The 11,167-nt window shown below is 47.6% G+C and overlaps 1 protein-coding gene across 1 annotated transcript in view; it reads right to left on the bottom strand.

The window, feature by feature from the left end:
* The window catches only part of JADE1 (jade family PHD finger 1), a 38,695-nt gene extending 31,816 nt beyond the window's left edge, over positions 1 to 6,879 (bottom strand). The window contains exons 1-2 of the mRNA XM_009896015.2: positions 6,705 to 6,879; positions 6,561 to 6,650 (exon numbers count right to left, since the gene is read on the bottom strand). Coding sequence (XP_009894317.2) covers positions 6,561 to 6,650; positions 6,705 to 6,879 — 265 coding nt within the window. The remainder of the gene's footprint in view (positions 1 to 6,560; positions 6,651 to 6,704) is intronic.
* Positions 6,880 to 11,167: the final 4,288 nt, after the last annotated feature.

Here is an 11,167-nt window from a genome sequence, read left to right as displayed (position 1 = left end):
GGCTAAGACAGAACTGAAAAATAAATTAGCTGCTACAAGGCAAACACCATGGAGATAAATATCTATTCTGTAAGGTACTTTTCCTAGTAGTTCACATACTTTTCCTGTAACTGAAAGAAATACTAACCACAGCAATGTAGAAGAACATCCTCACTGATAATGGAAATATCTCCCATAAACAAAGTAAAGATATGGAAGAAAATAAAGAAAAATTACATTATCTCAGAAATGTAACTTCTGTATATCCCTGGTCAAAATTACTCCCTTTGAGTTCATTCCCACATTGTGTAAAAAGTACTATGCATGGTAACACAAAGTGTACATACAATGAGATGCACTCGTGAGCTTGCAATGAACGAGATAATTTGATCCTGCTCATTCACATCTTTCATGGACAAATGTCTTTTGAGTTCATCTCCTTCTAAACATACTTTCCACTAACTCACAAAATAGGGAAAGACCTGAAAGTTATTCTTTCCCAGCGTGTGTCATTAAGATCAAACTAAACATTTTTTATTGTTGCTGCTGTTTAAAAGGAGAGTGGTATTCACACCTCCCAGTTCAAGCGCTCTCCACAGTACTTCAGGAAATAAGCCAGAACAGAAGCCACTTTCTTGGAGTAGAGAGTATTAGATAAGACAGCTGATTTCCCTGTCCACTCTAGTCAGGTTTTTTAAGTTGGTCACATTGAAAAGCCTATGATCTCAAAAGTAACATTAAAAAAACCCACCCCATGTGATGAAGCTTCTGTGAGATTCCTTTATAGATGTCTGTGGAGGGAGAAGACAAAAGTTAACATCTAGAGATCCTAGAGACCTCATTTTCCCATCTTTCACCCTAACCTGAGTTTAGGAGTTAAATCACAGATGGAAAAATAGCATTCGGCTCCTTATGGCAAATCTCAAACCTTGTAAGATTAACCCCCTAGACTCTTTGACATTAGAAGTAATAAAGCAGCTTTTCTCAACTTCTGAAATAATTTAAAACTGCGTCCACCAGGTGTTCATATTCACAGCTCAGAAGAAATGTTCCAGAGATAACACTAGAAAAGCCAGTAAGAACTACAAGCACACAGATTAAAACACTGCTGCCTTTTCAGTGTATCACAGTGCCTCTGCCTCAAAGACTATCAGTTTCTATCAGGTGATGATGACCTCAAAGTCATGCAAGAACTGCATTAAAAATAAACACAGATTATGGATAGTGATGGTAGGGCACAGGTTTGCCTCTTCAAACACAGACATTCACATTTCCCCAGCATGTTTAGAGAACATCGTGAATTCAAGTAACACTCTTTTAATCTTCAAAGAGGAAAAACAAAAATCAACCCAAACTATAACAACTTGTTCTTCATGGGACATTTTAGCTGAAAAAAAAGAGATATTTTTACACTGAAAAGGCAGAATGGGAAAACTATCACACTTTTCAGTTAAATTACTTATCTTGATCCCTTTCCTAATCTGAGATTTGAGTGCCAGCAACATTTCTTTTAAACTCACACTCTTCACAGTTATGGAAGTGTTGTTATTTCTTACCTGACTTTATTTTGACATATGCATAATAAACTCAGGTGCATACAGGATACATCTGATCCAATGCTGGTCTCATTAAAACATAAGCTGGAACTGAAACAGGTCTGTCAGTTCCAAACACCAGAAGTAAAGGCAGGTTCAAACCGACGGTACCGCAGCTAGTTTAATGGTGCGCTTTGGCTATGCCAGCAGGCAAAGAGAACTGGCAAGTAAGCATAAACAGGGTGAAACATTTCAGCCAAGCTTTAAGGTTCATACCAACAAGAAGCAACTATGCACTCAGCCTGCAACACTTGGACAGGAACAGACCACCTGGGTTACTGAGCTCAATTCCCAACAACTACATATAACCACAATTGCTGTTTCGTCCAGGAGTTTCCACAAAACATCCACTGCATCCACACATGCCGCAGAACAACTTCCCAGCGAAATGAATGCTGTCTGAAGCAAGGACACAGCCAGCCAAGCAGTGGCCTTGAACCCCACATCTCCTATGGCAAACATTACCACAGCTGTTTCGCCCAAACCCTTACACCAGCCCCCAAAGGGCATCTGCCTTTATGCTGTTCATCTGCAGGGGATGCCCAGCACTTGAAGAGCTACACCAGAGTCCAGTAGCCCTAACACAGCAATGGCTGCTGCATCACCCAGCCAGACATTCCCAGTTTCAAGTGACACCTGTCAATTCTGAGTAACCTGGCAAAGTTTGTATGCTGTTTCAGTTTCATTTCCTTGAAAGACAATCGTTTCTTCATGTTAAAACCATCCTTCCAGAAATCAGACAGATCAACACACAGCATACTGACAGTTATTTCTCATGAGGACTTCTCACCCATTTGTTGGGGTGCAAATGCCAGTCTTCAACCAGACACAATTTGACAGAACCATCCATGACATATTGGCAATGTTACCCCATTTCCAAAGGTGGACAAAGCATTTAAGAGCACTTTGTGCAATCACACCATCACAACAAGTGGCACAGATGGGACAGAGGCTGTAGCTTTTTAGCCACCCAGTACCTGAAGATGAGCTAGCCATACCATGCACTGCTGCACTGCTCCAGAGGCTGAAGGCACTGCATTTTACAAACACATCACCAGTGGCTTTTCCAGCCACTTGCATTGTACTGGCTCTGAAAGCTAAGCTCTGGGCTTCTACTCATTGATTAGGCACAAACTTCAAACATACAAACATAACTCTGGACTTAATGGTATAAAAGCTCAGATGGCTTTATAAAGGCAAGACTGGACATGTCTTCTGGCTATTTTGCGAAGAGCACTAAAACTTCTCCAAAGTACTTGTACAATGCCATGCAAACAGAATGACTACATAATAATACTTGAATGTATACATCCTTGTGGAGGTGAGCAGCAAACATCTAACACTACACAAATAACTAGAGTTAGGAATACAGACATTTGTGCCTACATCCCAGTATTTGCTGGCAGATGCAGTGCAATGGGCTAGGATCAGCAGCATGACACAGTACAGCAAATTCACTTTTTTCTTATCAGTATGCATTGCCATGTTCCTCTGATCTTAGCTGTGCTAGAGATTGATTTAAAAGAAGCAACAACCCCCCCCAAAACCTCACTGAACAGCAATAAAACCTCACTGAACAGCAATGTCAAGATCTTTCACTTTTTTCCCCCTCACACTGAAGTCCCAGGAATTGCATAGGTAAGAGCAAAAAAAAACTCCAAATCCTTTTTCCTAGCTTCACCAGAGCAGAAATCCAGATATAACCCCATAAAAGTGGCATGGCGGTGTGCATACACACGTTTAACACACCACAGAATTTCTTCTACTACTGAGCAGTTAAAACACTGTATACTTTTTCACTCAGTTTGACCGAGAGAGATGATCAAAGACGTAGTAAAGTACATCAGTCTTTGTTATGCAAATAGCTAAATGCAACTAGATTTTTCAATAATCTACATCCTCAGGTCAAAGGTTTTACACAGCACAATTCTTACTTAAGTATTTTCAAGGGTGGTATAAACCTCCAGGTAAAAAGAGTGTATAATTCAAACTCTATGACAGACCATTAACTTCAACTGTGTTAACGGGTGTCACTATAATAAACTGCACTAAACAGCTGCAGAGACAGAATGGGAAGAAAGCAGAATTATGACAGATGTACACCCTGAAGACAAACTGAAAAACTGGCTTTTCTGGAAAGTAACCCACTAGCTGCAATGAAACTAAGACGTAATTATCTCCAGTACACAAGAAATCCCTTGAAAACGCTCATTGTACAAATCAGTGTCACACGGGCCTAACCTAACGGATAGTAGATGAAGACATTTGGCTTCTATTACTGGACTCTTTTTGAACAGCTTGGTTCTGACATCACCACAGTCTTTACCAACCAACATTTGACACAGCAAGAGAAAAAACCTGCTTCCTTCAAAAAAAATGGAACTACATGAAAAATATCATAGTAGTAAATTTCATCTAGAACATTCAAATTCCTCTTTATCACTAATGAACGCTTTGGTAATGACATTTGATAATTGCAAAGATATAAGAATAGTTCTTACATGAAATACCACAGTATTACATAGCAGAGTCCTCAGCACAAAAAAGCCACAGACCTTAAATTTGGAGAAAATCTCTGTGTCTCATGAAACAAAAAAGTATGTTTCAAGGCCAAGAGTGCTCTACACAAGCAGTATTTTTACTGACTTCAGCACACCTATTCAAAATGTCACAAGGAAAGCCAGAAGGACAATTTGGACATACCAGCCCAACACTTCTCAGCAATCCACATGCTCATTTATGCACCTGTGCAAGTCAGATCACAGTTACAATCTAGGCAGGGGCAACAAATTATTCCCTATGCTGGTGAAATTGACTGCCCCAAATCCTGAGCAATGATAAACTGGGCTCCATGAATGAATTCAACCCACCCTACATCCATTGCAGTTAATTTCTTCCATCTAGAAGAAGCTGTCAGCTTGGTCAGCTCCAGCAGGAAACAGGAGCATGAAGCAGCAGTACTAACCACATGGAGAAAACATTTGAGGAAAGACTGGAAGGTTGGGGGTTTTTCACTACATTCTGTGCGCTGGGAATGAAACCAGAGAAGCTGGGAGGGAAATCTGCAGCTGTGAGGGGAAAGGGGAGTTTATTATGATTATTTTATTTTAAACATATGTATTAAACACAGCTCAAAAGCAGAGAGCTGAAGCCAGAGGGAAAATCCTGCCACTAAAACATGGAAACAGCAAGGGTTGTACAATATCCCACTGAGTGTGAGAAACCTCTAGAAATAGAATCATAACAAGCATATTCTGGCATAACTTTCATGAAGGTTTTAGGTTTGCAAGTGTGGGCAGCATTTCTTAAAAGACAGGACTTGTTTAAAAAAGAAATTACCCAAATTACAGATAAATCTTTTGCTAGAAAGAAAAAATGGGTGTAGCTTAAGAGCATCTTGTTGTTTCAACAGTAAAATGTACCCAGTCATTTGCATGTCACATACGGCTGACTGACAGGTCTACAGATCGTCACCTACGGGTGAAACTGATGAACTTTATCAGAATAAAGCTCTCGGCTAAAAGATGAGAACGAGACCAAGGGAGAAGTTAGTCAGCGTTCACACTCTCCGCCTGGCCAGCGGCTGCTCGAATCGCCCCACGGGTGAGCGGTGCCTCGACCCTTCCTAACGGTGGGCCCAACGGCTGCCACCACAGGGCCACTGCCAGAGGGCGGGAGCGCGGGCTTGGAGGGTGAATGCCCTAGCGCCGCTTCAGGCCCACTCTCGGCGCCTCTCCCTCCTCTTCCTCATCCCGCAGCGATCCCGCCTCAGCTCCCGGCCCGCCCAGGCGGCGGCTTCCCCCACTGGCGTGTAGCCTCAAGCCCTCGCCGGCCGTTAGCGGCCGCGCACAGGACTGCGGAGCCGCCGCGGCGTGCCCACCGGGAAGACAGGAGCTGGAGCCGCCGGAGCTGCCGGGTCACACCGCTCCCGCGCGGGTGGCACCTCCCTGGGCAGCGGCACAGCTACCGGTTTCCATTTGAATCGGCCCGGCTCCCCCCCTCCTCCTGGCTCCCTCTCCCGCTCCTCCCCGCCGCCGGCCGCACCAATCCGCTCGGCCCCGGCTGCAAATCAAACTTGGTGCCCCGGGCTCCACCGCCTCTCCCTAAAGCCCTGTCACTGCCGAAAACGGCCAGAGCACCTTCCCCCCCAACCCCCATCTCCACGCTGTGATGGAGGCGGAGCGGGGACGGGACGGCGGTTTGGCGGATTCAGCCGCAGCAGCGGCACGAAGGAGACTTGAACTCGTTTTCTGTGTCTGTCTCTCCTCCCACTCCCAGACAGTTCTGGAAACTGTGTATCACCTCTTGTCACAGGAAACCAACCAGCAGGCGGTGCAAACAAACAAACACCCGTTGCCTCCACCCTCCCCAAAACGACGAGCACCCCACCGCCTATCGTTGAAGAACCGGCGGGCGCCAGCGGGAAGGGAAAAGCATATTTCAAATATGCATCTTCCGAGCCGGCGACTAGCCGATCCCGGGGACGGGCAGGGAGGCAGCAGCAGCATCAGGGCGGCTTTGTCTAATTTCAGCAAGTGGAATAATCGCTGGAGCCGCACTTGCCTCCTGCGAGCGAACGAGGACGGACCGTTAACACAGAAATAACGCGGATATCTGGCACATCGCAGCCCAGACACAGCCTGCTTAGCCAGGCCCCGGGGAAGAGCGAAGTCGCGGAGCTACGCTGATCGGTGCACGGACAACTTGAAGCGTTCGCCGTTCCCCCGCGCTTGTAGTGTCGTTAACATTACGTTCGCGTTTCGATACTGCATGTGATGTTCCGTTCCCTCGTCAACAAACTCCGGCGCGCCACAGCCGCCCCGGGAGGCCAACAGAACGCTTTGCCCCAATGCACCCACCGAGCACCGAGCGGCGGGAAGGGAATCCCCGTACCCCCCACCTCGCCGAAGTTTGCACCGCGTTCCTTCCCCGCTCTCGCACGAACTCCCCAGCCCGGGGATAGGGCGCTGCGGGGCTGCCGTGCACCTGCTGGCCGCTGCGCCGGCAGCCGGCATGACGCCCCTTCCCCGGCGGGCCCGGGCCGCTCCGCGCTGCTCCCCGCGCCCTGCACACGCTCTCAGAACACGTGCACGGGAGAGCTCTCGCAAGTTGCTCTCCAGCAGCAGATACCGTGCGCTCCGCCCCAGAGAGGAAGAATCGGAGCACCTAAACAGCCTGCTGGGTGCCCCGAAGCACACTCTCCTACGCCTATTGAGCGCACCACTAACCGGCTGCGGCTCTCCCGCTCCGAAAGGCAACTTCTGCTTAATTTCACCGATGAGCAGTTTTTATGCTTTCCAAGCATTTTTTTCTCCCCTGCGAGCGAAAATCAAGTGCGGCTGGGGGGGGGGGGCTCAGTGTAACTACAAAGCTGCTTCTACACACACACGTCTACCCCCATGCACACGCTCCCCACCCTCGGAAAGAGGCGATGAGTCTCGTGGGCATGTGGGTGACACGGTGACAGACACTGGCCATGGCTCCCCCCGCCCCCTTCCTACACATCACTATCTGAGCAGGACCTGCGCTCTGCCATTGCCATCTGTCTACCAAGTTGCTCCAACGCTTCCTACTTTCCGCGGCGGGGGATGCCCGGTGATGCCCCCGGGCCACCCTCTCGACGCAGCGCGGAAAGCCGGCAGCCTGCTTGGCTGCTGCACCTTGAAAGCTGCGCGGTTCTCTACTTGCAGCTCCAGCAACCCGCAGCGGAAAACAAAAAGCCGCCCGACGCTGCCGGCACACCGGCCCGCTACTGCGGATCGGCTGCACAGCCTCCCCTCCCTCCTCCCACCGCCCCATCTCTCCTGCCCGCCCCAGCCCGGCACAAGTTGCTTGTGGGATAGCGGGAGCCGCAACTCGGCCGCCTCCCCTCGCCCGGTACCGAGCCGCACGGCTCTTGGCGCCATGTTAATGACGTACTATCTTATTTCCACTAGGCAGCGACCTTCGGCACGAAACTGCTCTCTCGCCGCCTCCGGAGCGACAAAAAAAACCATCAAATATGGCTGTGCTGGCGGCTCCCCCGGCTGGCGCTGCGGCGGCGGGGCGGCGGCGGGCACGGTTACCTGCTGGCGGCGGCGGCGGGGCGGCGGCGAGGCGGCGGCGGCGGCGAGGGCGGGCGGCGCGGCCGGGCTCCCCCTACGCGGAGGGCTCGCGGCCGCCTCATGAGTTCGGCGCGGCGCCGGGGTGCGGGCGCGGAGAGCGGCTCCCTGCGCCTCACACACTCACACACACAGAGACTCCCTCTGACTGACGTTTGTACTTGTTATGGAGGAAGGACTCCGTGAATCAAACTCGTTTCTGGGTCACTGCTGCCACAGGGGGGAGCTGCTTTAATCCCCTGCCAAAACTGGCAGGCGAGAGAAGCGCGGGGGGGGGGGGGGGGAAATAATAAAGATAAGGCAGCGCCGGGGCTGGGGAGGCGGCGGCGGGCCCGGGGGAGCCGCCGTTAACTCTTGGCGGGCCTCGCCGGAGCAGCGCAGGGGGCTCCCGCCTGCCGGGCTGCGTCTAGCCGCTCTCTCTCCCGCTCCCTCGGCGGCGGGTGGCTTTCCTGGAGAGCTCTCAGCTCTTCGCTGCGCCGACCTGGCCGGAGCCTCGGGCGTGCGCGGCCGCCCGGCTTCTGTCGCCTCCTCGCTTGCGTTCAAGCGGGCTCGAAAATGAGGATAGAAGGCAAAGCGGTAAGGTTGGCAGCTGGGAAATGAGCCGTGCCTGCTCCAAGATCCCTCCCGGGGCACCGCTGGCGTTACCCTGCAACGATTAACTCCTCTCCAAAAAATGTAAGCCGATTTCACAACCAGGAATCATGACACTACACAGGCTCCCTATGTGCAACAACGCATCCATCACTTTTTTTCAGGCAGAGAAACTGAGGCACGTAAGAGTTAAATGCGGTGGCCACATACATAGCGCATAATTGCCAGGGCAAGAATAAAACTGCAGGCTCCCTATTCTCTGCCCCCAGCGTTATCCCTCCAGCTCCCTAACTTTGAGACTCTCAAAGACTAGAAAGAGCTAACACATACTGCGATTCAGTTCACGTCTTTCTAGCAGGAAACGAAATTATCGTAAATTGGCACCAAATTACATACTAAACTTCCCATTATTAAAAAAAAAAAAAAAAAGTATGTTTGAATGCAGATTTCTTTCTTTTCCACATAAAATGCTTTACCTCACACTATGCACCTGCGCTCCCTGAGTGAAAGAGAACTCCCCCTTTTGAGCAGAATTCCTGAGCAAATACAGTATGAAGTAATAAACACCATGGAGAAGATCCAACATAATCTCAGTCAGAGAATTAAGGCGATCTGTGGAAAGTAATCTCCATAGTATGCAAATACAAATTAATGCAGCCTCCACAGCAATATTAGTCTGCCAAAGAATCACACCTTAGTTCAGCTGAGGAATTGGGCTGTTACTCATCCATGCAAACCGACTCATTTATCCTGCCATCTCACCCACCTACCTACCTGATAATGAAACAGTACTTAGGTTGCTGCACATCCTAAAGAGTTGTACTTCACTACAAAAATATCCTTGCCCACTACCTCCCCCCAAGGTACTTTTTCACTGTGAAAATAAGACAGTCGTGGATTTATTCTTAGGGTAGCCTGAAACATTGTCAGTCTCACTCAGACTTTGATTCTCCTTGTTTTCATCTACATTAAAATAAGAAAACACATTCTCTGTGTTTTCCCGCACTTACCTTGGCATCCAAACCTGCAGAGATACCTGATGGAGCAGCTTTGCACATGTCAGCACTCTACTTGGAAGTAGCTCCACTGGTGGCATTCATATTTGTAGGATCACAGCCTCTACTTTCTACTGTTCATGGTATAGCCACCAGACACGTGTGATCACCTGTGCAACACACCAGATCACATCATCTGATAAACAGTCCAATTTTTGCCAGAACTGCATTCATACACCCACCATCTTATCCCTGAGCTTCCAATAACCCCAAGCACTAGTCTTCCACATACTGCCAGAAAAGTCAAGGACTGGAGATGTTGTTGATCTGTAGTATCTAAATAGCAAGTGCCCACTGCTCTGCCATGGTATAGATTAGGTCAGAGGTTCTTTACTCAGTGGTCTGAAGGTCCCTTGGGAGCTCATAGACTACTTCTCACAAGTCCATAAAAAGTGACCAAAATTATCAAAGTTGTTGTTAGAACCAGTGGAAATCCTGCTTGCCCCACTATAATGAATTATTTCCAAGAAAGTTCAGAACTGGCTTCTGAGAAAAACTTAAATGTCAGTATGCTCTAATTTCTAAAGAGGAACGATAGAAACTTTCCTGTCTTAAACTTTTTGGATATGAGGCAGTATTTTTGTTTTTCTGTAATTAGTTTTCCTTTGCATATCCAGCCAAGTTTAAGTTACATCTTGTGTTTTAGGAAAAGATTTTCTTGGGAGTCATGCAAGGCCATACGTGTAGGAACAGAACAGGAATGCTTGCAGAATGGTGGTTTGTGTTTCAGAAAGTAGCAACTAAAAATACTATCTAAATTACTATAGGAAACCCAAAAGTGAGCCCTCTGCACTGTAAAAGCAGCTGGCCCAGTCTTCAGAAGGAAAGTAACAAAACCGGAACAAAGATGCTCTTTTGTCTCTGCGTGCAGCGTATCACCCAAACCGCTCTGGAATAATGTACTCATACGTTTTAAAAGGAAACACTAAAAAATTGAAGGGTTAGTAGCTGCAAGAATAATTTTGGAAATCATTGGAAAACACTTCACAAAGAAAAGGAACATCCTGTACTACTTCAGCACTGCAGGTATGAAGTTGTATACGAATATAGCAATGGTCAAACAGGAAAGAACATAATAGAACACACCAGGATAAATCTACTGGCATCATTAATACAAAACAGTGCTAAAAAAAGGATCTACATATGATCTAAATAAAGTGATGACTTTCATTGCAGAATCAGTTTTAGCAGCTAAAGATACCATTACAACTCCTGCCCAAGAATACCAACAGCAGACACCAAAATGTAGATCCTCACCTACCTCTCTACAAACTCCTGTCCCAGCTCAACCTGCCAGAGTGGGCAGGCTGCCTGTGGTCAAACCCAGGAGGACAGTAAAAGCAAACCACATGGGGCAGAAAGAAATCTTAAATCTGTACTAAACATCTGACCACAGTCTGACCTTAAAGATTAGGACCTGAAACAGTGAGAGACAATCTCACAGGAGTCTTCTGCTATCTCCACTGGCTAAATTTCAATGTGATGGGTAAAATTCTGCTGAAGGTAGAAGTTTTGCCATGGACATCAGCAGGACCAGGATTATCAGCCCTCATCTCAAATAGTTATTTACCCCCCAGCAAAGCAGGCATTTTGTTATCATAAATAATGTCAATACACTCTGTGCCTCAGTTATCTTCAGCTCAGTATTAGCACTCATTCCAGGAGAACTCAGGCTTGGAGTTAGGCTTTGTACTAACACACTGAACTTCTGGTCCTTTCCCTGATTTTTTTCACCAGATAATAGTCACAAAATTTATTTAAGTCAAGGAAAGAATATTTGGCTTTTCAGCACTTTCTTTCCAGCCTTTCATGGAAATCTGTTGCTACAGCGATGTCTGATAAAATG

The sequence above is a fragment of the Dryobates pubescens genome, chromosome 24 (genome assembly GCF_014839835.1).
Source record: "Dryobates pubescens isolate bDryPub1 chromosome 24, bDryPub1.pri, whole genome shotgun sequence".
Classification (NCBI taxonomy): domain Eukaryota; kingdom Metazoa; phylum Chordata; class Aves; order Piciformes; family Picidae; genus Dryobates; species Dryobates pubescens.
Note: the sequence above shows the minus strand (reverse complement) of the source record. Positions and strands in the feature narration are given on the sequence as shown.